At 43.9% G+C, this 27,705-nt stretch overlaps 1 protein-coding gene across 1 annotated transcript; it reads left to right on the forward strand.

Moving 5' to 3' along the window:
- Positions 1-676: 676 nt before the first annotated feature.
- Positions 677-15,024, forward strand: TMEM130 (transmembrane protein 130). Its single transcript, XM_088148055.1, has 8 exons — positions 677-1,170; positions 3,571-3,873; positions 5,248-5,419; positions 6,116-6,294; positions 7,602-7,686; positions 8,785-8,987; positions 10,823-10,935; positions 11,746-15,024. Exons 1-8 carry the CDS (start codon positions 1,095-1,097, stop codon positions 11,926-11,928), a joined length of 1,314 nt encoding a protein of 437 aa, XP_088004181.1. The 5' UTR covers positions 677-1,094; the 3' UTR covers positions 11,929-15,024.
- Positions 15,025-27,705: the final 12,681 nt, after the last annotated feature.

Here is a 27,705-nt window from a genome sequence, read left to right on the forward strand (position 1 = left end):
CTCCCCGCCTCCTCTGGGATCGGCCAATCAGCGCGCTGCTCTCGCCTCTTCCCAGCCAATCCATGCAACGCTGTGCAGAACTGAGTCCCACCGAGCTTCAGGCGACTGACTTCTCCGAAAAACGGGCAGGGGGAGCTTTTCCAGAGGCGTAGGAACTACAGCTCCCAGAATTCCCTCTCCGCGGCTTGGGCTCTGGGGCTTTCTCGTGCCTGCGCGTGTGTAAGGCGGCTGGTGCAGAACGTTGCCCCTGTATCTGGCTTTGCAATCCGTGGGACTTACGCTGCCAGCATAAAATGCTCCCCTGAAAGCGCTCGACCATGCCTGGTCGTCGGATTTTCCACCTGGCACGGCCATGGATTGCAAGCGCCCCGGGGTTATCTTTGCAGCCGGTCCTTTCACCAACAAGTCAAGACAATCGTCCTCGCATACCCGGGTTTTGGATGGATTGACACCAGGAAGGCAACACCAAGAAAATTCTGGCTTTGATTAGTGTGACGCATCGTTATTCCACTCTCTGCAACAGGAAGATAGTTTACACCGGTGTTTTTCACACTTGGCAACTTGAAGATGGGTGGACTTCAACTCCCAGAATCCCCCAGCCAGCCATGCTGGCTGGGGGATTCTGGGAGTTGAAGTCCACCCATCTTCCAGGTGCTGAGGTTGAGAAACTCTGGCTCATGGATTTCCTGTTGGTCTCCCATCCAGTCCTAACTCCTTCCTCTCTCACAAAGAACAAGTTTCATTCCTAGATAAGACCCTTGAAACCCCGGTTGGTTCTGCTGCATAACGCCCCGGGGAATGGGCTACAAATTGCTCTTTCCAAAGCAGGCTGGGCGTCAGAAATGCCGCGGAACGTTTAGCAAAAACCTTCCTGCGGAGACGGAGCCTCCGCTGCAGAAGAATGCAGAACGCCCAAGAACTGCGCACTGTTCTCAGGCTGCCAACAGAGGTCGGCAGCTACCACGGGCTGGTTTTTTTTTCCCCCCCTTAAGGTAAAAGGAAAGGAAAGCCAGCCCCGCTGAAGATGAAATCTGACACTCTTGGCACTGAGCAGACAGGAGGAGAGATTTCCTTCCAAAGCCGTCATCTCCGACATGGCTCGGCTGTTCTCTGCCCTGAATTTCATCCAGGTGATTTGGGGGACACTGTTCCTTGCCACCACAGCTGCAGGTAAGATCCATCCCTATTTCTTGGGGTGGGGGGAGAACAGGATGGGCTACATCCTGAAATGCAAAGGGTCTGCTCCAATAAGCTTGCTGCAATTCGTGATAAGATGCCCTCAGCATTATCTTAAGGAGGCGAATGCATTCAAACGTCATCTGCCCTGGCTGCGTTATTGAGTTCAGGCATTCCAGAAGTCTCTTGTCTGTGGATGGAGAGGGGGAGATGACTTTAAGATTCACCGTCCGATGAGATTAAAAGAGGGGTGCACAATCGGAGGCCGTGGGGTTGCCCCAAGTGCCTTGGCCAAGACCCTAAAGGCACCTCCTAAGGATGTCCCCAAATACTCCTCATTAATAGGATCACTGGAGAAAATGAATCAAGATAGACGGAGTATCCAGATCGGAATTGCGCTCCCTCCGTCACCTCCCTGCCCACTGGAGAAGCATATTGCATCTTCCGAACATTATTCCAAGGCTAAGGGTATTCTACAGCACCCCCCTGCCATTCAGTATCCCTGGGTTTAAACAAGACAGCCGCTGCATCCACACGACACACTAAACCCCAGACTAGTTGACTACAGTTTAGACTAGCATTGTTGGTCCGTATGCTTTGCAGGGTGCTTCAGAAACCCAGAAAACTGAGTCAGTTCCATCCATCATGATGGCTACTCACGGCAAATGTGTGGCGTGAACCCGGGCCATCGAATTAGAATGATCTTCTCGGGGGGGGGGGTCCTATTTGGCAATATGTTCCCTGTAGCTCTGTTGGTCTGGGGGCTGAAAAAGCCAAGTGGTCAAGTCAGGGAGGAGAAAGAAATCAGCTTTTGTCAGCAAGGCAACCGAAGTGCAAGAAACAGCATATGAGCCAGCAGGAACCAAAGTTGGGCGGGGGGGATATTTCTGTGCCCGAGGACAGAAATAGAAACAGACACCTTAAAATCGTCAGAAGAAGGGGAAAAGTGGATGAAAAGTGACATGTTGAATACCCTTGCTTTTATTTTTTGCTTCTGATGGGTGCCACCCCGTTCTAAACCTAGGTCAGTTTTTAGACCTGCTGGCTTTAAATAGCTTCTTGAATGTCACCTTTCACGGTTTGTTCATCACACTAGTGTGTGAACATTTCACTCCAAGGGGACAAGTCTTGTGGTCCACTGTATGATATTCAGATGCCCACCCTCATTTTTTCTTCCTGCAGCTGCCATCTGATCAGCTGCTTTTCGGGGGGAAAAGGGTTCTGAAAAAGCTGTCTTTAGCTGGCTTCATGCTTTAAAGCTTGGTTCCTTTAACTTGGTTTGTTGGCTAAGCTGCAGTTGGTCGGCTTTGCACAGGAGCTAAGCTTTCAGTCAAAAATCAAGCCACGATGGCGCGTCAGCCAACTGGGGTTGAAACAAGCCATGGGTTCGTGTGACAAGTAAACCCCGACGTTGTTCCATGAAGATGTGTGCCCCATTGTCAGGAAAGCAAGGAGTGTAAAATGAAGGGACCTAAAGGAAGCTGATAAACCCTATTTTTTTTTTTTTCTAAAATTGGTCAGGAGTGTGCAAAGCCAAGATACAGGACTGAACTAGGCATTATATGGAATGGGATGCAGCAATTGTTTAAAATGGTCAGTGTTTCCCTGAATTTCCTTTTCACAGCTATATTAAACCTCTCTTAGGGTTTATGCTGCAAGTCCCCCTATTTCAACATGTTGGAAAATTGCACCACCCGTTTTCAGCCATCACAGTCAGAGGCAGCCCCAGGGCTGTAGGTTGCCGACCCCTGGCGTCTAAAGTCCTTCCTGTAATTCTTATGAATCTCTGGGTGTTCTTCACCCAGGCCTTCAGAGCTGAAGATGCGCCTCACCCAACAATTCAATTCTGTCTTGATTTGAGGTGGTTTTTGGAAGTGGGGGGGGCAGGGAATGAGGATCACAACTCTTTTCCATACTACAACTATATCTCAAAGAAGTACAAGTCGACGGAAACAGTCTTCATATAGGTACAGTAACTCCAGGATGGCTAGGAGCAAGCCCTAACCTGACGGGACGTATTCAGGAAAAGTCAAAGAAGATGGTGCCAGGTTCATTGGGTGAGGGTCTGAATAGTCGTCTTCTTTTTACAAGTGCTGATGGAACATAGGTAAATGAGCCTCAACAGATTCAGCATCTTGTCCCTCCCGTTGTTATTTCGACACGGGCCACATTTTCGTAAGAGAACAGGGTTTCATTGAGTTCATACCAGAAACTACAAATTCCAATAAGAAGCATAGCAGATAAAGTAAAAGAATTCGCAGAAGAAGGTCCCATATTCCTTCACCGTAGCTCTAGAAAACACAACCACAACTCCTTTGTGCCTAGGGTCGTTCTCAGATCCATCTCTGGAATGAAACCAGAGTTCTTCATTTTGAGAATGTATTATTTCCACAGCCTCCTATGAACTGGAAGTCACCAACAATGGTCCTGTTGTAACAGAAGCTCAAGCTACGATTCAGTCCACCCTCCGCCAGAAGAACAATGGGCTTCCACCGTCGGACATCCCCAAGTACCATTTTGCCTGGAAGTTTGACGCCCCCCTGGTTCTGGTGGAGAAAATCAAGTGTGGGAGAAATTCCCAAATTGTGGTCACTAGCCCAGTTCCTGGAGCGTTTCCTATTTCTGTGGAGGTGACACACCCTGACTGTTGGTTTTGTGGGACCCTTGTAAGAAATCTAACCATCCTACAGGTTTCAGGTAATTCTAATTTTGCATGCACCGATGGGTTCTCCAGGAGAAAAATCCTACCTGTGTCTACTTAAAAGTGCATGCCAATACATTCAATGGGGCTCACACCCAGGAAACTACTGTCCCAATAGAAGAGAATATCTGTAGCTCAGGGTTGAATTGTGGAGTCCCTGGTGCTCTCTGAGCTTGGTGGTTTGCTTGCAGACTACCCAACTGGGTAACATCATCAGTGCAGTGATGAAGTTACCTAGTTGGATAATGAAATGTCTGCAAGGAAACCACCAAGCTCAAAGAGCACCAAGGACCCCACAAACAGCACTGTGTTATAGTGTGATCCCATCCATGTCTGATTCAAACAAAACACACTGAACTCTTTTCTTCTAAAGAACTACAGAAAGGAAAGCAGCTAAAATTAATTCACCATTACATTTAGTCAGGTCCAGAGGGGTTCATCTTATGAACTCACCCAATTAATGGATTATATTCAAGAAGGCACATCTCAGAAGCCGTGACTTTTGAAAACACTCAGAAACATGAAAACTGTGAATTCAAAGGTAAAGTTTCCTTGGATTCTAACTTGATTTTGGAGATTTCATGAACACATTTATATAGTTTTTTGGCAACAGAAATGGTTCTTCATTGCCTTCTTCCAGGATGTTGTATTACTGTTGTTGTTATTTCCCAATCTAACTCACAGCCCTAGAATTTAGGTGGTCTCCATTCCAATACTAAACTGGTTTAATTAGATGCTTCCATTAGATAACACTGTCTGCAATGTTTTATTTTAGTAAGGTTTTTTTTTAGATTCACATTTACCAAATAATTTAAATTATTTTAAACTCTTCTTCATCTTGGAATTTAGTCAGGAAGATCTAAGGTACAACACAGTGCAATACATAATGAGCTTCACACATATCATGTTAAGCCATAAATGTGGTTTGTTTGAACCCAGAACCTTACCTGCGGGCTCAGCCAGTAGGATTTAGAAACCACGGTTTATAGCTGAGCTTAAATTGTGCAAATCCAGGCAGTTGCTTTTCCCAAGAACTATGCTTCAACCAGTTATGGCTTAGCACAATCTGTCATCCCAGTCCTTGTTCACCCAGAAGTGCCAGCGATTTCAATGAGGCTGACTTACCAAGATTGCAAATAATCTTCCAGAATCTAAATGGCTACATATCTATTTTGGGGCTTCACCCCTCAGATGTAGCCTCCATCTAATAAAATGTTATTTCTTTGCTGATTAGTTAGTTGATGCACGTACCAGTTCAAATGCATCAAAGTCCTCCTCTCGGCCATGTCAAAATGACTACTTTCCTAGGGGATGGGAAGGTCTTTGTGCGATGCAGGCAGGCTAAAAATTCTTCCTCTCTTCTCTTACAGAGTTTATCATAGGGAATCTCTCCATCACTCAGATGAAGAGCTGCAATGATTGGGAAGAACTTGATTGCCATCACCCCTCTGCTGTTCTGGCCCTGGCGGCTTTTTCTCTTCATGACCCGAGTCATTATTTTAAGTCCGCATCATTCATTTACAGCTGGGATTTTGGAGACGGGTATGCCCTTCTTCTCCTCTTATCCTTTAGTGACATGGTTCGTGTAACATACTAAGCCATAAACACCTGGCTTAGTAGGTCGTGTGAATCCAGCCAGCTGTGGTTTATTCAGTAATTCATGGTTAAACTAATTATGGCTTGGCTTGATATGGGAACCCAGTCCTATACATTTGAGTTTTAGGCATACACACATACACACATACACGCTTACAGTATATATTCTGTATCATCTTGGTACTTTTTTTATTCCTTATTTTTCTTTTTTTAATTGTGAGCCACCCAAAGCCATTAGAATTCGGGCAGCACACAAGTGTGTGTGTGTGTGTGTGTGTGTATGTGTGTGTGTTAAAGCAGCAGATCAGAAGCAACCACTTGCTTATTTACTGAAAGGAATCACTATTACAACTATTAGGACTAAGAATTGTCATATCAGTATGGCTGGGAGATCACCTTCACAGGCTGTCCACAGATGTCACTCTCAAATGTGAAGAGTTGGGTGAACACCAAGGAAGATGTGTTCTGTGAAGGGATCAAATGATAAATTTAATCACAGAAATTCCAAGCCATTGAGAACTTCATTTCATGACATCCTGAACTGATTGTTCTGATATGGCTACCTAACTTTTACCAAACAGTTAGGCCAGCCCCATCTAATGACAGAAGAGGTTGACTGTCCATGTTTTCCATCCAACGCAGGACAACAGCAGAAACAGGAAAGCCCGCCATCTACCATAATTACTCTACCTTCGGGACTTGGACGGTGCGCCTCGATGTCATTGCAGAATGGAGGCGAGAAGGGACAAGCGTGGAGCATCCCACAGAAGTTGCCCAGAAAACAGGACATTTCACCACGACACTGAAGTTGTTGGATGAAAGCCAAGCAGAGCAAGAAACTCAAGGCAAGATCCAGGGTTTGAAAACCTTGGGGGCTGTAGGAGAAAATATGGTGCTGGTTAGGACAAGTGAAATAAATCAAAAACATTTCCCTTCTCTAATTACCTTCCCAGAGACTTCAGAAACAACACGCTTTGTCAGCTCAGCCATAAAACATACAGAGGGCCAAGGAACGTTAATAAAACCAGAAGAAATTAGGAGGCAAACGTTGCTCTGAGAACCAAGGCCAGTTTAGTAGTAACTCCCTAGAAAGAAACCATGTTCAGGAAATACTATCTCTTTGTTCTCTCAGAATGATTGTCTTTGTAGTCCTGCCCTCAATTACCTCACAGTCCCACCCCAATTCCCTCAGTAAACACCATGTGCTGCTACATCCAGCCAAATATTTTGCCGCTAGATCCAATCACATGCATGTTCTAAAACACACAGCTGTCTATTCCATCCTTGTCCTTTTTAAAGTTAGCCTCAGCTGCCTCCGGTACCGTGTTAACTCCGCTGTGTTTCATTGGAATTGGGTACCGGTCTCCAGTTTTAAACAATTCCTTGGAGGAATCTGTGGGAGGAATTTCTCCTACAGGGCCACAGAGAATACCCCATCAGTCTGTCTTATACACCTCTTCCCCTTTCTATGCAGCTGAGCCCTGGATGGAATACTATCAAATGTTCACTTAGAAATGTGATTACTTACAGCAAAGGAGAATTAGCTATGATCTTCTAGGTCATGCTGAACTACAATTCCTAGTAGCCCCAGTCTGTGGGTCTAATGATGGGGGATGATGGCCATTGTAGTTCATCAGTGTCTAGACCAGTGTTTCTCAACCTCAGCAACTTTAAGCATGGCTGGCTGGGGAATTCTGGGAGTTGAAGTCCACACAGCTTAAAGTTGCTGAGGTTGAGAAACACTGGTCTAGACAACCAGATGTTCCTCCATCCTTGACCTACAGTCCCTAACATCAGCAGCCACTGATTGGCTTCTTTTTCCACAAATGTCAGCTTTAATTATTCCTGTTCCACAGCCCATTTTGATCATTAATAGTAGTAGTGTTTTTGATAACCTTTATACACCATTTGGAAAATAATACAATTGAGAAAGTCCCGCCCTCAGGTTTGCAGCACCAAAGGAAAAGCACACACACAGAGGGAAAAGGAAAACACAAAACTTCTGCTACTCAGCGGATTGTTTAGACCAGGAAAATTTTGAGTCAAACTTTGAGACTTCTCAGTTTAATAAGTTAGGACAAAGATAGCAATTTCTTGTTATCTCGTCTTTTTTATCTCTCTTTCCCAGATGCTGTAAGAAGCATTAACATCACAGGCTCCACTGAAGCTCATGTGATGGAAAACTTAAATTTATCTCTGCATATCCAAGGGAGGTGAGTAATGGGTTTTTAAGAAATCCAAAACATCTGCAGCTATTTTCCCCAAGCTGTACTCTTTGCATTTCTTCTTGGAATAGTAGTCTCCATTTTTAGGCACGGGAAATGTCAAATACATGATGGTTGATCAGGCTGGTTGGGAATTGCTGTGCCAAGACAGTTGGTGGGCACTTTCAGGGGCAGGTGGACATGGTCAAACCATGCTGGACAATATCATTATTTCCATCTTTGGATGGCTCCTGGATCATCATCGTATCATCCTCCAGGAGGATCTTAGACTTTAAATCAATCCAGTTGAGAGTTCTAATGCAAAGGGCATTCAAATATCCCAACTGGATCAATGCAGACCAACTTAATTCCTTGCAGATGACTGCCAATAAGAGATAAGAAATAAGAGATAAGAGATGCAGCAAATTTAACAAAAATGAAAGAGTTCTATATTTATATATTTGAATTGATAGATCCAATGTTAGCTTAAATGTCAGCAGAAGCAAACCTCTAGGCAATGTGTGGGGCAGAAGGAGAACTCACTGCTGTCCTCAAAGGACTGTTAATATTTGCAGTCCGACTCAGGGTGGAAAGGACACAGTTCATCTCTTGATTTGGTTGAGCAAAGGGCAACCTGCGCCTTTTTAAAACATTCCAGCCCAGCCAAAAAAAGAGTCTTGTCTCCAGGCAAAACGTTTCTCCCAGTCATCAGCAAGAGAACGAGGTTGGGCCATTGGGGCTGGTCCGCTCTTTCGTGGCAATTTCTGCCAGGCGAGGAGAATCATCCCAGGGCAGCTGTTGGAATGAGTTGACCCACCGTACCCAGTGGGTACCTGGCAGCACTTTTCCCTGCCAATGTAGACCCAGGGTCGGCCAGGGGAGGGCTTCCTGCTTGCAGATCTGGGGCCAGAAGCATCACAAGGATGCTGTATCTGCAAAGTGTTGAGAAATGAGAAAGGCTCTCCAGGGGTGCTCCCAGCTCCAAGTAGCCTGGGCAGCGGTCAGAGATGAGGGGAGTTGGGGGTCCAGACCCACTTGGAGGGCCACCGGCCCCCCCTCCTCTGAGCAAAAGTGAACTCACTGTTCTTTGCACTCACTTGTTTTTAGCCCCCCGCTGAGTTTATGCTGGTTAATTAAGACGGAGTGTATCCCGCTCGGAAGAGACCAGTGCCACCTAGTGGTGACAAATAGCACACAATACTATCTGAACCACACCTTCAGCAACGCTGGACAATACTGCCTTAGCATCCGCGTGGAGAACCGGGTGAACATCTTGCAGTCCTACCAGGAGATTCAGATAAGGCCGTCAGGTGAGAGTTGGATGGCACCTATGGGGCTGTCTTTGCATATGCACCCTGTTTCATCCCCGTTTTGATTTCCTCCTCTTCCTCCCCACGTGGGATACGTTTGGCTTGAGGGCAAGATCTTTCTATGGAGGTCAAAACCTCAACCCAGAATGGAAGTCCCAATGGTTAAAAAAAAGTCACGTGCTGCCATTTGGTGGTCAGTAATAACACCACACTGGTTACCCACTGTAAAAATAGGGGGAAAACCACCCCTTTGGAAGTCACATTGTAGGTGGGGGATGTAATGGCATGTGGGAATGACCTTGGGAGACAGGAGGAAGAGCAGCCACCAGGGCAATGGTCAAATGAGCAGCAGCTGAGCCCATAGAAGGAATGGGGACGTGGTAAATGTCTATCAGCCTTACCAGACAGGAAACACGACCAGATGGGCTAATTCTATTTTATTGTAAGGCTACATTAACAGAATCTTGCAAGTCTGAAAGTACAATCCTTCCACCATCTCCTTTACAACCTGAGAAGTTAGGGAGGGTCCCTTCTGAGCCTCTTGCCCCACCCACTAACCAGCTGTGGGCTATGCCCCCTCTTATCTGACCATTCCATAGGCAGCGTCTCTGGGCCCAGTCTCCCAAGGTCTTTCCCACATGCCATTATGACATCTCTGAAGGGACCCTCCCTAGTGAGATGTACTTTCAGACTTGCAAGATTCTGTTAATGTAACCTTACAATCAAGTTGTAGAGCTAGTGCTTCTGGGTGTGCTTGTTGTTTGGACGACCTCGCAAGGCTGACAGGGGACATGACATAATATAACATCTATATCTCTCTGCTATGAGTACGTAAGGGCAGGCGGATGGCATGTACCATTCAGATAGATAATTAGTGCGCAAGTTAATATTGAAATTGCACGTACAGACTAGTTAGTGAACTCTACAAGTCCCATTTTCCAGTGCAGGAGCAAAATCATCTGCTGGAACGCCAGAATAACTAAGTCCCCCTCCTGGCTTTGCAAATGGAGTTGCATGTTGCAAATTTGTAAAGCTTCCTTCTTTACGATAGAGTTAATTCAGATTCCCGAGTGGGTTAGTGAATGAAAATAGAATAATCACGCAGGAAGTTAGATGCTTTGTTCTTTGGTGATTTTCCTACCCTTACGCCCAATAATTTAAAGTGGATTGTTTGGACTTTCCGCGAGGAAGGATGTGTGTTCGTAATGAGCGCCCGCTTAACATTGGCACTTATCTCTCTGTGTCCGTAAGAGGAGTTCTGCTGAATGAGAGGCAGACGTGTGTCTGCTTGTGCGGCGGCCAATCTCGGATAAGAACAAACGCAGTAACGACTCACTCTTGCAAAAAGTATATTTCAAAGCCAAAAGGGTTTGGGTTGGGATTGGGGAGCACCTGAATCAAGTCCACCATCAGGCATGGAAGCTCGCTGTAGGATTCTGAGCCAGCCGCTTTCTCTTTGCCCAACCTACCCCATAGAGTTGTCGTTGGAGGGGGATGGCAAAAATCGGAGAGGGAGTGGGCTACCTTGCTTTGAGAGGAAGAAAAACGGGAGGTGGGGGAATGTAAATCTAGCCAATAATAAATAGAACATGTTAAGGCAGTGTTGGCTGGGGAATTCTGGGAGTTGAAGTCCACAGGTCTTAAAGTTGCCCAGGTTGAGAAACACTGTGTTAAAGTATCCTTCTCTTGACCTTGGAAGCTTGACTTGGCTATCACAATCCTTGGAATGGAGAGGAACTTGGGTCAGTTGTGAATGTAAGCTCAGCCTTGCCTAATCGGGGCCTGCAGAAGGCTGCTGGTTCTACCCCAAGGTTTTTCCTTCTGTCCTTCAACAGGCATCAACCCAGCTTCTTTCGTCCTGCCCTGCATCCTCCTTTTGCCGGCCACACTGGGTTTAGCCGTCTACGTGACCTTTCGAAGCACCATGCAACCAAAGGATCTGGTGGAGGTGAGCTGTTTTTATTTCCCTGGACCTGAGCTAGCGAGCTGGACAGCTTTGATCATGCTTTTGGAAATCTCTTCCCCGGCCTTCCAACCCGAGATCTCTATGGCTTCATCATGCACTGGCCTCCAAAGGCAACCCTAGCCATAAACGAGGACTTCTCGGGGCCAACTTGTTGGATTTATTTATTTATTTGAACAATTTATATGGCCACCCGCTCACTCACGTGATTCTGGGCGGCTTACAAGAGTAAAAATCCCAAATACAAAACCCACTACACCCCCTCACCCCCCTGGCAACACCACCTCATTTACACTGGCCATTTGATGGGCTCCGGATCGACCTGGGATCCCCAGACCGCTGGCAAAACCATGTCTTCGGGGCCTTGCAAAAGAGCATTGAGGTGGGGGCCAGTCTTATCTCCACGGGGATGATGTTCCACAGGGAGGGAGCCACCACGGAGAAGGCCCTTATTCTCGGTTCCACTAGATGGACGTCCTTAATAGGGGGGACCCGTACATACCCTGCCTCCCCACTCTGGTGAGTCGGGCAGATGAAACTGGGAAAAGGTGGTCCTTCAGATAACCTGCTTAACGTGTGCTAGAGCTGTTTGGGGGAAAGGCATAGCTGAAAGATGCAGCCCAGACACTGTGTGCTGGGGGTCCCAGTCTCGGTTCCATATAGATCTTGGGAGCGATGCTCCCTTCTTCAAGATTCAAAGGGACCAGATCAGCCCAGGTTAGTTGAGAGCTAATTCTCCAGCAGCTGGGTGTCTCCCAGGTCCCACAGAGATTTTGTCTTGTTGCTGAGTTACAGGTTGCTGATTTTGACTTCTCCCCCGTGTCCACCAAGAAGCCATCCAGCACCAGATGGAGCTGTGGTCAAATCTGCTGCAAAACCTGCTTTCTTGGGTCGTCTCCCAAGCCTTGCAGCACAGCCAAGGAGCACCATCGCCTTCTTCAGCCCCTGTGCAAATCTAGACAGTTGTACAGTGCCTGAGAGACCCCAAACAACATATTGCTCGTGTCCAATGCATTTGCTTCGCTGCTCTGCCATGCCCAAGTGCTTCATGGAGAATCAGAGGCTTCGCCAACGTGGGGGGAAGAAGCATTGATTAAGGGACAGATGATTAATCCGCCGTCCAGAAAGAGAGCAAGCTTAACGCTGTCACCATGCCAAAATCTGCCTTACAGCCCTTGAAAAAAGAGGCTTCTGTTTTTCCACTTTATGCTCAGGGTGCTTGAAACTTTCTTGGTCATTTCTCTTGGGGGAATATTAGAGCTGATTTAACGGTAGGAGGTCTCTAGAAGGGAATTTGACTGGTGCCGCAATTTTTGATCATCCATCTCTCCATCCTTCTGCAGGTTCCGATATCTGTACTTTCTAAACTTGAAAAGTGCTCCAGGAGCTGTTGTTGTCTAATGTCTTCCCTTGGAGCATGATAAAAACATGGGAAACTAGAGAAACTGTGGGATACTAAAGAGAGGGCTCTATAATAAACAGCAGGACATTCACATCCAGCCTTCAGTGAAATCCTGATCAGTGATAGTCCATGATTAAAATGATTACAAATTTCACCAAAATATTCTCTGAGGGGGAAAAAATCCCTTTGAAGTGATTTTTCCACATCAAACGAATTGCAGGGGTAGTTTTTTTTTTTTTTTAAATAGAGAATTTTAAAAAATAGAGTACATTTTTAACGGCACTACTGAAAAAAAACCAAATTATCAAGTTCTAGCCTTGTTTACCGAGCAGCAATTCCCATCCAGTTCAGTGGCATTCATTCAGCACGAAGCAGCCTAAATGACTTTTTTTTAAATTGTGGAGACATGCACTGTATGACAGGGCCCCTGCCAGACTGCATATACATTAGGTCTTATTCATAATTTAAAATAATTATAGACCCAGGCCCTCAAGAGCCAGAGAATAAATCCTGGACATTTACGCACAGCCTCTGGTACGCTCTTTCCATAAAGGTATTCAAAACAGTTCTGAAGGAACAAGGCCAACCGAAACCCTGTTGGGGATGGAAACGGACACAGATCTGTTTGGTATCGGCCTTACGAGTCAGTAAGAAGGTATCTGAATCTGTTGATGCTGTTGATGAAATGTCAGGTGAGGCTCCTTGTTTAATTTCAATCAGCCCTGGAAACAAAGCTTTCTGGCAGCCAAACCAATACTTTTTCACCCAGGATGGAATTTAATCAGAAATCCCAATCACCCCTTCTCCACTTGAAAAATTGTCAGCAGAGAGATCCTCTTTCCACCTGTCCCTAAAAAGAATTAGATAGGCAAATCTCAGCTTCGTTGCAGAGACTAAATTACATTTAAATGTGGAGGGGGGGCTCCTCCAGTGCTCCACATTTATACTTGTACAGTATACTGGCAGAACATCTGGCAGCAGACCTACGCAGGAGAAAAGCTCCTCGTGAATCAAACTCCAGGGACAGGATGTTTGAAGGGTTTCCAAGCTTCTTCCCCATCAACATATTTTTTAAATAAGGGAGAGGAAGATTTACATGGTCTGAAGAGAAATCAGAGTACTTTTTAAATATATTTCAAAGAAATTGAAAGTGTTGCTCTTTACTCAAGCGTGTCCTTACGGCTTTGAGCTCTAGCCAGCGCGGCGAAAGAAATATTGGGAATTGTCTAAAACCTGAGAGAATCTTATACAGCTTGCCAATCTTCCCAATATTTCATGTTGGGGATTGCCAAGGGGGAACTGGTTTTTTAATTAAAGCTCACTGCTGGCAAAACATGTTGGTTTGCCTGTTAGAAGCTTTGGATGAGACAAACCTGGGATAGATTGGTTAGGATCACAAGGATGTTGTCACAGTTTGCTTAACAGTGGCGTGTTGAATAAACCACGACTGGGTGACTTCATACATCTGGCCAAGTCGTAAACCATTGTTTTCAGCCCATAACAGCTGGAATCACATGCCATACCAAGGTGCAATTTGTATACTAAGCCACATTTGACTGAATTCACACATCACGTTATGCTGTAAAACCACAATTTGCAACCTACAAAGGCTAGTTTCATGCACTGCACTAAGACAATTTTTGGTATTGTGGTTTATTGACTCAGCCACAATTGGATGTCTGCACAGCACACAAGCCATAGACTGAGGTTTAGAAACCATAATGGCTGGTTTCATATAACACACAGGCCCCAAACAAAGCTGCATTATAGCTTTAGTCTGTTGTGTAAAGCACATAATAAAGTGATCCAGTAGTAACACCCCAGGTACAGTATGTGGCACTGAATACACAAACTCAGAAGGTCATATTTTGCCAAGAAAAAATAATCCAAGCAAAGAGTAACCACATAATAATTGGGTCAAATTTAGCAGTTGGCAAAACTTGTCTAGGCTCAAAGGCTAAGCAAGATCAGCTGAATTACTAGCTGGTTGGGTGACCACAAGAAAATCAGGGCTCCAGGACGTTCTGGGAAGCCCAAGGCAATGTCAAGCCATTTCATGCTATTGACAAAACAACATGGATTGGTGTCCATGAAAGAGATTCTGATTGAATGGAGAAGGGAAACACCATCTGCCATCCTGACCACCCAAGCATAAAAAACGTACTTGTGGTTGATAACCCAAATCTCAGGAAGAGCTGTGAGAAGAACAGACACTCTTTCATTTAGAAAGAGTATTCATGAGATGTACGGAGGGGAGTAGAAATGAGGTATGAAGCCAGCAAGGAGCAGTTGAGGGAAACTTGGAGAAAAGGAGAAGGCCAGAAGAGAAAGAATGGCCAATGGAATCGGACATCTTGGGCTGCTGAAAAGATGCCAGTTTGAGGGGGATTCTAGACCATCAAAGAGGAATCAGTGTAGGGATCACTGTTCAAGAACATGATGATGCAGTGTGGAATCAGTCTCTCCACACAGAAATCCAGAGAGAGAAGAGCAACTGGAAATACCAGGAAGTTTAATGTGTGGCCAACTAACTTTAATGAAGCCCTTGATTAACTCTTTGGGGGAAGCAGTAGCAACTACATTTTAGGATAAGCGCACTGCCATTTTATCAGAAGCAGCATTGGGACCAGCAGAGAAAGTGTGATGAAAGTGGGGTTATGCAAATCCCAAAGGGCTGGAGGTTGATGGTACACATCAGGTCTTCATTATCTGGGGTAACAGAACAAAGAACTTCAAAAAAGATTGCTTGATCCGGAAAGAAGAAAGCATGAAAACAACACTCAAAACAACTCACCGTGATTTTGTTTGGTATAAGATGGAGTAGAGAGAAATCCCGACAAGCCTTCAAGATTTTGTTACTACACACAATGAAGAACGTTCATGGAACCCCCTGCCCCTCCTGCTGCCTACCTCAAAGGGCTGGCAGCTGCCTCCAAAGATCAACCTACAGCCAAACTGATTATATCCATCCTTGTTATGCTAAGAAAAAACATTGGAATGGTTCACAAAACCAGTCTGGCATGCTGGATTTGGTCTAACTAATCCTGAAAACTTCCGATAAAACGGCTTTCTCTCCTCTACCCACCCTGAGTGTTTTTATGTTGATATGGAATATGCTTTTTACAGTTTTGCCAGCAGAGGCCTCTCTTGCATAAGTGTCTGGCCAGAGAGTTGAATGAGCAGCTGGCCATTGTTTGCAGACTGGACAACAGTAGTAAACAAATTCAAACCTGCGTGTTCACCCCCTTTTCCATCCTCCTTAGAAGATCTTCTGTCTTTGTACAAGATTACAGATTATTTACAATTGAACTACAGTAGTTTCAGGATAAAACCACCTTAAATACTTAGGATCTACTGTATTCTCAAGTTTATGATTTAAAGAAAAGGAACGCTAAGGGGGCGGATGTCGGGTGGGGATGCTCAAGATTTGAGAAGGAGCGAAGGGGGGAGTTTGCAACCAAGACTCTGCATTTCAAAGGCATCCTGTGCCAGAATTCCCCAGCCAGCGTGCTTTAAGATGTGTGGACTTTGAAGTCCACACATCTTAAACTTGCTGAGGTTGTGAAACATGGCTCTAGAGGAAATGGTGCCAAACCTTAAAGGCTGGAGCATTGCTGGGTTCGCACAACATGTTCCACCAGGTCAGTTATAAACCGAGTGGCAGAACTGGCCCAGCATAGTAAGGTGGGTTTACTTAGCCTTGGATTTTTTTTCTTTGCCCATTGGTTTCTGCTTAGCACATCACACGCATTCATTGGTTGGCGGGCAGTGTCCTGTGCAAAGTGAAGTTGTGTGTCCTGAGTTAAGTTGTGTGAACCCAGCTACTCGGTCATGAGCATTGCGAGGGGGTAAATTCAAATGGTACACCCCACTCAAAGCCTAGGGCTTCGAGTTGCTTCAAAGGAGGTGCCTGCTGGAACACCAAGACACAGATGCGGGGTGTGGATGCGAAAGGCTGCATCCTTCTCTCGCAGGCTGTGTTCGAGAGAGGGATGCAGATCAAGCCAAGCCTCCGGGCAGATTTCTAGAAAAGCCACGTTGGCTTTGTCAACCTTACAAAAGAAAGGAAAAGAAATCAGGTTAGCCACCATGCATTTTGCATGAACTAGAAGAGAAAGAGAGTGAGAGAGAGAGTGTATTCCTGGCCAAGGGCAGGTCAAGTCTCAGCAGGGAAATGCTAACGTATAAATATTACTTAATAGGGAATGAAATGACCAGACAATTGAAAGAAACTTACACTGGCCACTGTGTTCCCCTGTTCACTTCTCCGTTGGCATCGGCCCTGGTGGGTTGCTCATTTCCCAAATTCAGGGTTTCGCCCGCACCTTTGCCTACAACAAGAGATCAAGGAGAAGAAGAAGAAAAGAATTAGGACTCTGGTGATTGCAGCTGCCTTAAAGCCAACTCACCCTAACAGAAAATAGATGTGGTTCAAGGTTAAATTGTTGGGCTCTTAAATCTTCCTGGAACTTGCTTTGCTGATAATCTTACCTAACCTGGTAACAAAACAACTTCAGAAAGAGAAGCAGGTTCAAAGAATCGGAAGAACCCAACAATTAATGCAACTAAACAAAGAAAAGTTCAGCCCGGACCTGCAACTCTAGGGTCTTACATTACAATTTGTTTTGTATTAATTTAAAAAATGTTTAAACATAATAGAGGTCATACAGCTAGATATGCATAGCTAGGATTAGATTGTCCAAAGATTCATTTATTATTTATACACACACACACACACACACACACACACAATTTTCTATTATACCCAGTCTGAGACCTTTTGTGAATAAAGGCCTTTTCCTATTTTCAATTTCTGTCTTCATTTGCTTTCTAAATTCTGTTGCCAGCACTGAGAGACCTAAGATTTCCACAAATTATTATTCCTTCCTTAAACCTGCAGTTAGACCCATGTTTGACCCACTTCTCTCCCTGCCAGTGAGAAAGTCACAAAAAGTTAGGAGAAATCCACCGACGGACCCTTTAGAGAATACATCTGCATCTGTTTCCATAGTAATGACCCATTGCACAAGTCACAGAACATCATTTCAAGAAATTTTACAAATGCCTCTTAAAAAGCCATCAAATACTGTTGGGGAGGCTAAATGAGAATGCCCTGTGTTGGCTAGCGATTATGGTTGTGGGCGCCTGACACATCTGGAGCACCAAGTTAGAGATGCCCGTTTTGAACTCCTGTCTGTTCTCTTCATGTATAAGCAGGTCGAGTTTTCAAAGGCATCAGCCTTAAACCAGAACATGATTTGCACACTTCATCCAGTGCTGGCTTAATTTACTCCACCCACTGTGCGTGCTTTGTTCACAGACGGGGCCAACCCACAGTTAGCCTGTCGAATTTACCCGATTGCTAGAGTTGCAGCACATGACACACCAAGCCCACACCTAACTGCCTTGGCTAATGAACCATAAACCCGCCAACTCTCTTTCAGCCCAGAATCTTTTCAAACTGTTTGGGGCTTTAGGTGATGATGTGCAAACTCTGCCCACGAAAGAGAAAGCTCAAAGCCCTTCTCTATTTTTAAATGATTTGTTTTATTGCCTGGAACGGAGAGCCCGTGCTCCATCTGATGGTTTCAGATGCTGAAGCATCTGTTGTATGGAGTCCCTCCACACTCAGGGCAAATGGTATCTTTGACTATTTCCAATGCACGTGTGTGTCATTTGCATCCTGACCCAGCCAACCCAACCTTTGGCCCCTGACATGCTCAAGCTCGGTGTTCTCATCATGATGCCATGATGGTTGGCTAATTCACCAGAAGACCAAATGGATGGTTCTCTACCCGCTTGCTGGAGATTCATCATCCAGTCTGTTTGGTCTGAAAAATCAGATTTATTGTGAAATCCCACAGGAAAAATTGCTTCTCTTCCCCACCCACCCCCATACCACAAAGTTCAAGGCAATTATAAAGTGCTTCTTTATGTGGAAATCGTGTCTGTCAAATCGCACTCAGCATGCAGCAGCTTGTAGAAAATAAAAAAAAAAAAAATAGAGAAAGAGAAGGTTCAAAAATATCCATACATTAACATTAAGTCTTCTCTGAAACAGAAAAAAAAAATATTTCACAATGTCTCATGTTAATGCAACAGATCCTGGGGAGCATTATTGTTTTAGAGCGTATTAGTGACTGACTCGATTGAAGGGAAAGCATTTTCAATTTGATTAAATCTAATGCATATTTAATGCCAAGTTTGCACACTCGAAAATGCTATTCTGTTAAAAGAGCGGGGAGGGTATCTGGGGGAGTGGGTGGGGTGTGCAAGAGGACTGACGGGGAGTGCAATAAATAATAAATTAACTGAAGATTCTCTCCTTCCTTCTTCCAATTTGAGGAAATCCCTCCGATGGTGAAAAAAAAAGGTCTTGGCAAAAACAGTGGGCACGGAGAAAGCATTTTCATAGGGGAGAATATTAAGCCAGTTATCTGATTTATTCCTGGCTTGTTTAAAGGTGCAAACATCGGCAATTTGTGGAGAAGGACTGAGATGGCAAAGCCATCCTAAAGGAACGTTTGTGCCGTTCAGAATGCCTCCAAAGGGCATGTTTTAACAGCTGGCACACAAAGGGAGTGATAAAATAGAAAATATAATTAAGCAGGGCCAGATCTAAATGACTGTCATATTCCACCCGGGTATCAATTGCCTCATTCGTGGAAAATACAAGATGCAATCCTCAAGATTTTTTTTTTTTTTCCTGTCTCTCCAAATTCGGATGTTTCCCTGAATCTTTTCATAACTGTTCTTTGGAAGTGGGTGAAGAAGATGGCTTCTATGGGCTACCAGTGACAGTATATTTTGAAGCTTCAGGAGTCGTGGTTTTTTTTAAAAACCCATGGGGCATGGCTAGGATACGCCACCAGGAAAAACACAAGCTGATGTGAGAAATTGTGGGAAGGTGGGAAAGGAAATAGAAGCGAGTCGATAGAACAATTCTACAAAAGATTTTTTTTCCCCAAAAAAAGTTAGTAGAATTGGAAGGAGGCAAAATATTTGTCTTTGGAGACAGGAACGGAGGGTTCGATCTGAATTTAGACGCATCATCCCAAAGGAGGAGGAGTGAGATGTTTCTGCAAAAGGTGTTTCAGTGCCCCAGCCAGCGTGTTGAAGTTCAAGTCCACACACCTTAAGGTTCCCCAGCATGCTGGCTGGGGAATTCTGGGAGTTGAAGTCCACTCATCTTAAAGTTGCTGAACTTGAGAATATTGTTCTAGAGGCCAGAATTTGATCCAGTTAACCATTTCTCCTCGGATCAGGCTGTAGGATATTTAGAAGCCTATGAATGAATGCCTATACTTCCTACAATAATGGCCCTGGATAAGTAGAGCAAAACTTCCCCCAAAACTACAGGCTGCATCTTGCAGTCAGGCTAAGAAAAGTGTCTCTGAATTACAGCTAACATTCAAACGTGCCGCGTGGCTCTGTGGCTGGACAGCCTGATTGCTAAGTCCAGAAAGTACCAGCATTTGCAAACCATTTTGTAAGACGAAGTGAGGCAGATGCCAAAGTTTCTGGACCGTGAGGAAACAAGGCTCGCCTATAAAGAAAAATATTTCAAGCGTCTGTAAGAGCAGGGAGAGGGGATCATCAAAAACATTGCCCACAGAATGTTATACTTAAACTATGTTTTAAAAAAATCAAATTAAGTTAAAACGTGTTAAAAGGATCGGAATGTGTTTCAGTTTGATTCTTATCAAGAATCTTTCACTGGGGAGGAAACATGAAAAGGAGAAAGAGCCGCTAGCATTTGTTACCCATTGAATTCAGTATTTTATGAGCAGAGAGTAAGTCTATGCAATCCTCTGGCCCTGGATCACCAAACAGAAGAAAGACGGCATTAATTTTAAAAATCTATTTCTAACCTGATGTGCCATACACATGTCGGGGTGGTAGCTGAGCAGCAGGAGCATAGAAAGGCAAGCCATCTTGGGCCAATATACTTAGAGCAGTGTTGTCCAAACTTGGCCACTTTAAGATGAGTGGACTTCAACTCCCAGAATTCCCCAGCCAGCATGGCTGGCTGGGGAATTCTGGGAGTTGAAGACCACTCATCTTAAAGTGGCCAAGTTTGGACAACACTGGCTAAGAGGGTGCCAGCTTGGGGAACTCTGGGTTGAATATGATGCAAAAGAGAGAAGTTTCTGAACATCTTCCAGGGAAACCTCCCTTTCTACCCCAGATGGGTCACATCTGGAATTTTGAGAGGATCTGCTAAGGATCAAGGGTGTTCTCCAGACTGGTCTTGGGAACTGATTGTTATAGTTATCCTAAATTCTAAGCAGAGGAAGGCCATGATCCAGCAACTTTCATAAGCCCATAAGCTAGATAAACCAACCCAGGTTTCTTACAAAGGACCTTAGACCTTTCTGCTCCGCCATCAGCAAGGATTGGTGGGCAGCACACTTAGAGATTGATGCAGCAGTAGCACAAGCCTAACCCACCAAATATACCTGGCACCACCAGCCCAGAAGGCATGAAATGGGGCACTGCCCCACCCCAAAGGGCCAATCAAGAGAGGTACCTCCTGTTTGCAGGAAGTCAACACGTGAGTCCTGTTGACTCTGCCCCTTCCCTGCTCAGAAACTAGCTGTTTCTTAATTTAGAGAGCATCCTGCTGTGGTCACGCTCACAAAATGTAGGAAGAACACACGTATTTACAAAATGGCTTCCAGGGTGGAGCTGGCCAATCAGAAAATACTTCTTTCCCAGAAGTCAACTCTGAGGTTGTTCCCTGGCACCCCAGTCTCCACTGGCCCTTTTCCTGAGCCCAACTTCAAATGCCTTTTAGTTCCTAACAAAGCTGGAACCCAGAGGTATATTGGCCAGCAAAAATTCTGCAAAGACTGGTACTTTGCTTCCCAACAAGTTAGCTACTGATTTCATTTCTTCCTTTTCAATAAAGAATCAAGTTATGACTACAGTGTCTTCCCACTCCTTCATTTCTACTGCCCACCTCATAACAGCTTTCTAGTCTTTTATAAACTGTCTCTAAAGATTGCTAATTCTTCTGCACCCTTCTCCAATTTAAAGCAAAATCTCATCATAAAAGGAGGATAAATCAGCTCCAGAAAGACTCAGCAACGTGTCCCTATTCTGAACAGTTTAATTTCAGCTAATTATGACAAGCTGGAGAGTTTTCTAATTAAGCATGGCCTCTGATGTTCACCCTCAAATGAGCTTGTGTCTTGGTGTGTGAGAATGTGTAAGCACACCAGTGAATTCTGGGCCTTTTTTTCCCATTCGTATTGCCAGGAAAAGGAACTAATCTTACACACAAGAGTTTCTACCCCTGGAACCAGTGATTCTGGGAAGCAACGAGACAATGGCCTTGAAATGCTCCATCTTGTGACGTTCTTCGCTGAACTTAGTCCCCCTTCAATATCACTGAAGAAGTACAAGCAATGTTTCAAAGCTACTCCTCGAAACTCAGATTGGGGCTTCTGTTGGAGAGCAATTTGCATGGGGGGAATCACCCTCAAGATCTGCAGGATTTGCCCCCAACCCTTTTCAAGGTCGTATCCTGCCCAAGACCTGTCACTAGCTCTACGCGTGTGGTAGGGATCACATCAACTATGGTTACTACCATAAGCCCCAAGAAGGTCACAGTTCTATTAGATTTACCTCTCTTTTCCTTCTACATTTTTAACATACGCAATTAACAAAACAATCTTTCAACTTAAACAGAATTAATAGAAACCAAAAGGAAAGAAAATAGGAAAAAACAACCCCAAACAAACTAAGAAAGAAGAAAAAAGAAGGGAATTTTACCTTATATATTATATTTATCAATAGTCCCTGGTTTACTAATCAATACTCTACTATAATATACTGAGTACAAAATATTATTGTAAAATATCACAAATTCTCTGCCATAGTAACACATATTGCTGCATCCTTTGATTAGCAGAAAATATCACCTTTTCCAAAACAGATGGATCTCACATTTCCAACAATCCTTCCTGAACATCTGGAATAACATCACTTTTACTGTTGCAGTCTTGGCAGAAAGAAGAATGGGGTAGGTGGTGATAGGAAGCTCTTGGCAACTTTGGGTGCTTTGAAGGCAAGCCTTCTTAGAATATTTTAGGCTGACCCTTGCACTTGATAGAGTTCTGCTTGCTAGTCATTTTATTAGAGACAAACTTTTAAAAAATTGAACTTTTCCTTTTCCTTTTACATAAACTGCTCAGACGAACAGAACAACTATAAGGTTGGGGTTCTTCAAAACCTTATGTCTTAGATACAGGAGGAAACCAAATAGTGATACCTTTCCTGAATATTTATGTGGCAATATAAGATGAGCTTGTTTAGAATAGCTTTGTTGTTACAGAAGGAAAACCAACTGCATGAGAAAGAAATAAAAAAACAGTGGGGAAAGGGGATGTGGATTTCTGTTGGAAAAGTCTTGCTGAAAACCCACCATGTCCCCATGTGATACGGTCCCACCCATTTGGAGTTCTCAGGCCCCCTTCCCATGTCCTCATTGCATGCTGAAAGGCTCTAAGATCTCTCCAACCAGGTTAGTCTCTCTTCCACTGGAAGAGAAGACAGAAAAAAATAGGAACGGCATAAATTTCTTTGCAACAACAAAGCTATTCTAAACAAGCTCATCTTATATTGCCACATAAATATTCAGGAAAGGAATCACTATTTGGTTCTTCTTACACACGTCCTCTACCACTGATTCCACTCCTTGTGTGCTGGGATTTTTTTAATCACTCACCCCTAGTGATGTTTGGAAGTATAGAAATTATTTTTCCTCTCATATGTGCCTATAGACGCGCACACAAAGACACACCCCTTTGCAACAATAAAGGAAAAACAAAGCCTCTTCTCTGGTAAGCTGTTAGAAATTCTACATACAGCTTTAAACAAGGTTATTCAAACTTAGCAGTGTTCAGATGGGTGGACTTCAAATCCAGAATTCCACAGCCAACGTGGCCATTGCTGTGAATTCTTGGTGTTGGTCTGTACATGAGAAAGTTCTCAAGGTTGAGAAACACCAAGTGAAAACGTATCAGAAAGAAGATTGGGCTAGAACTGTTCCCCTGAGTATCTGACTTTCTATACCCAGGGAGTATAGAATGAAGGATTAGCTAGGGTGCATGAGGATTCAGATTCTTATCCCTCTATACACCACACTCAGAACTTACTCCAGAAAGAAAATCAGTGTGGGGATCAAGATCTATGATGCAGCTAAGCTGCTCTTTGCTAGGTCAAAATTTGGATGGGAGTTCAGTTGAAGCCTTCAATATACACAATATATTCTATCAAGTATAAAACAGTAGGTTGGTACTCTGATAATGCTGTGATCAACGGACACTGGGTCAAAACTTGCTTCTGCATGTTCTAATCTTCCTCTTTCAAGCGAAGCTCTGGTTTGCTTCCATGTTGGCTTGTTGCACAATCCATAGGATCCCAATCTGCATTCAGCACTAAGCTATGAACTACAGGTTATCCATCAGAATTGGATTGGTACATCACTCTAATAGAAGGAAAGAGAAGAAGAGGGCGATCAACAGCAAGATGGATGGACACAATCACATTGGTGATGGGTGCACCATTGTAAGACCTGAAGGACCAGGTTGGAGGCAGATTTTCCTGGAGGAAATCTATCTGTATGATTGCTAAGAGCTGACATCGACTTGATGGCACATAATCAATCAACTCAGATCACTCTAAGCCCAAATCTAACTTGATGACCTAGCTTGATAGAAGAAGTGTTCCTGGACCTCATTTTGAAGAGGTACTTTAGAAAGTATTCTGGACTTCAGAAAGAAAGAGGTACCTGTTCAGTCATCCTTCTCTTGAGGCAGAGGTACACTCTGATCTCCGTCTCTCAAGTTAGCATCAAAATGAGACATAGTATATAACATCAACAACAAAAAAGCAGGGCGTTATGAACTGGCAAGCTAAATTTGGAGAAGTTAGACTGGCTGGAAATACATTTAGGAGTTCATCACAAAAATGACATGTATTAACAATATAAGTATTAAAAATTTTATTATCACTATTTTACAGAGAAGAATTCAGACCAGTTTTCATCATCATGGCCAAATGGCTATTAAAATGAGGATGTTCCTTCTCCTTCCCGGTACCTATTCCAAAGGGATTGGATAGATTTACCTGTCGTGAGTATAAACACATTTCATTCACAGATGGTACGTCACATCTACCATGGCATCGTGGGTGGACATTCAGCAGCAAACCACCAAAGAAATTTGATTTCTGGTTGACTCCCCCCACCAAAAAAAGCAAAGAGAAATTAGTGTTAACCTCCATCAAGATGACCACCCTTACACACACATATTTTGGGGTTCTCCAGTTTCTGTCTCTTAAGTTGTTCTCCCACTGTGTCAATTTTTCTTCTCTTCTCCCCTTTCATAAAGAGCTTTTTTTGTTTGTTTTTTGGTTGGTTTGGGGGTTTTTTGAGTGCCTTCAAGTCAGTTTTGACTCCTGGTGACTGCCCTGCGGTTTTCTTGGCAAGATTTCAGAAGTGGTTGGCCATGGCCTTCTTCCCAGGGCTGAGAGACCATCAGCCTTTGAGATAATTTGGCTGAAGAGGTGGAGATGGCCAATGAAGTTTTTACTCTAAATTCATTATAGGCAAATAAAAGTATTTTAGTTATTTGTTTTAGTTTTAAATAATCATCTACCTGACCATAGCTAATCTCAAAAAGATAAGCAGAGTCAGACTTGGTTAGTAAATCACCAAGTGGTCAGGTCTACTGAAATCAACAGATTTATGTACTTTGACAATGTCATGGATAAGTCCTCCCAAATGCTTTGGGCTACAACTCCCATAATCCCAAGACACTGCATCTGCTGATTCATGGAGGGCACCAGGTTGTAGGCCTGACTGGGATTACACATGGGATGATGACTACAATACTGGGTAAAAATCAGATAAATTGCAGAACATCAGTTGGTTACAGCTTTATTTATCTGCATTTCTTCCTACATCAAAGATGCTCTCCACATTTGGGTGTGCAATCAGAAAACCAGGAGCAGCATCTGCCAAAGAAATTATTTGTGTCCTTGACTCTAAATATCTGTTTGCTCTCTACACTTTGCAAATAAATTTCACAAGGAATCAGGCTGATTTGCCTGAACATTGTAAACATTTTTCAGCATATTAGGTCGTCGTGAACTGGAAGAATAAAATTTAAAAACAATATGATTCATGACCAACAGATATTCTTTAAAGCTTCATCCTCTACACACAACCATCACCCAAAGTAATCTTGGGCGGTTTTGTACTATTATGTATTCAATATTGTCTTCTTAAGATTGGGAGCTGTGATTTATCAAACTATTTAATCTAGGATTAAGATTTACCTTATAGTTTAATCAATAGGAATGTCAGCATAGTACTGGGCTCTTGACAAGTTTTCATCATACAGTGTACAAAAATATGTATTATCCTCCACCATATTAGAAATCATTAATTAAGAGAGATGAAAGAGGGACAAACCTGCAGCTTATGAAGATACTAGACTAGCCTTTGCTAATCATGTGTCCTCCAGATATGCTGGGATGACAGCTCCCATAATTCCCAATCAGCATGGTCCTGGAAATTCTGAAAGCTGTAGCCCCAAATACCTGGAGGTAACTGGTACTCAGAACCAGTCCCCAATACTCTGTCAAGAACTGTTGTCTGTTGCTCTCATGGGATGAGTTATATCCTTCCAATTTCTCAGTGAAGGACCTTCCAGAATGACTTTGACTGTCTGGCTGTAGGCAGAAAGAAATATCACAAGACCACTCATATGAACTGAACTGTACTGGAAGGTCAACCTGCACACACAAATTGAGATGCCAGAGCTCCCTGAAGCAATGAATCTCTTTTTTTCATAACCCCAGCCCCTACCATCACCACCCCCACTGCAGAAAACCAGTGACGTGGTCAAAACCATCACTTGGGAGATGAGTACATGAAAGCTTCAACACAAACCCTGAAACAGAGAAAGCGTAGCCAAAGCTTTCAAATAGGTTTCATGTGAAGGAGAGGGAAATCAGAACATTCTGATGACATACAGTAGACACACTCATTGCAGCACACACACCCAGCCCCCAAAAAGGTTAAATGCTAATCCAGATGTTGTGACGATCATCATCACCCACAAATTCCAATGGGTTTGGACTATGAGAACCTCAATCAACAGCTCCCCAATTGCCAATATTCGCTGTAAGAACCCTGCTAGCAATAGTGAGAATTCAGAGGAAGAAGTGATTTCACCCTGGCAGTTGTCCAAGGAACTGAATACCTTTCATTGGCTTTTCTAAAAATCTTGGACAAACAAAAGAAAACAAGCATGTGTTTGTCCTGCTGCTATGCCAACATTCATCTTGCAGTTTCTAAAGATTTTCAATTTAGAAGATAGTTTAATTAACTGAGAAATTCAAAATCACCCCTGAATTTTACTAGATGTGACTTTTTCCCCATTGTGTTATTTCAACAACAGTATTACAACAACTCCAGGCAAAGTTCTTCCTCCTATAGTCTCAAAGGGGCAGCCAAAAATGTACAAATGAATCAAGACACTTCCAAGTTCAGATGGCCACATCTAAAGTAACTTCTTTTCCGTCCACCATCATGTCAGGAATGGTTGGGCACACAATGAAGTCCTGCAGAAGCTCAGAGTCCAAATCCCCTCAGCTTCTTGCCCCATCTGCTCCTTCTCATTGCTGCTGGTTGTCCTCTGTAAGTATGGAAGAAGTGAAAAGAAGTTCTTTACCATGTCTTTCATCTTTTCCATTTGAAAACTGTATGGATTAGAATCGAGAAGGCAAGAATCGCCACTCCAGTCTCTGTGGTGAGAAGGTACTCTAAGATCATTCCTTCAGAATGTCTGCCATACCACAGAGTAGCTGCATGGGTGGAGCTCCTACACAGGGTAGAAGGTTTGATGTACTATCTAGGCAGCTCCAGGTAGCCCTACCGGAAACAATGGAGTACTGCTATTACAGCCAAACTGGAGAAAGACAAAATGCTAGAATAGATGGATCGATATCCTCTCTGAATTTGCAGCTTCCTACATTTCCTTAGAAAAATCCTAGACTAGCTGAATTAAAAGCCTAACTTGGAATCTGGCATGGGGCCAGGATAGATAGATCAACAGTCTGACATACAATTGGATGGCTTCCGATGTTTCTTCACAACCCAAAGCCAGCCCTTCACTTCCTATAGTGAACTTCAAGCAAGTGCTGTGCGTCCGCTGCCTTTCTCATCCCACAAGTGCCTATAAAAGCTGTATTGAAGAGTAAAAGCTTTGTGAGAATAGAAGTCATCTTTTCCCCTACTCTTGATTCTTCAGAAGCCTCTTTTTCAACACCTGCTCCAT

This window comes from Python bivittatus, unplaced genomic scaffold, assembly GCF_059951505.1.
Source record: "Python bivittatus isolate LINGU-HERP-01145 unplaced genomic scaffold, Pbiv_v1 ctg000560_np1212, whole genome shotgun sequence".
Lineage (NCBI taxonomy): Eukaryota > Metazoa > Chordata > Lepidosauria > Squamata > Pythonidae > Python > Python bivittatus.

What these genes read in the sequence shown, in the direction of transcription:
- TMEM130 (XM_088148055.1), top strand. Translation starts at nt 1,095, where the DNA reads ATGGCTCGGCTGTTCTCTGCCCTGAATTTCATCCAGGTGATTTGGGGG. An exon ending in CCTTGCCACCACAGCTGCAG is followed by an intron (nt 1,171 to 3,570) that starts GTAAGATCCATC and finishes TTATTTCCACAG; the next exon opens with CCTCCTATGAACTGGAAGTC. An exon ending in AGCTGGGATTTTGGAGACGG is followed by an intron (nt 5,420 to 6,115) that starts GTATGCCCTTCT and finishes CATCCAACGCAG; the next exon opens with GACAACAGCAGAAACAGGAA.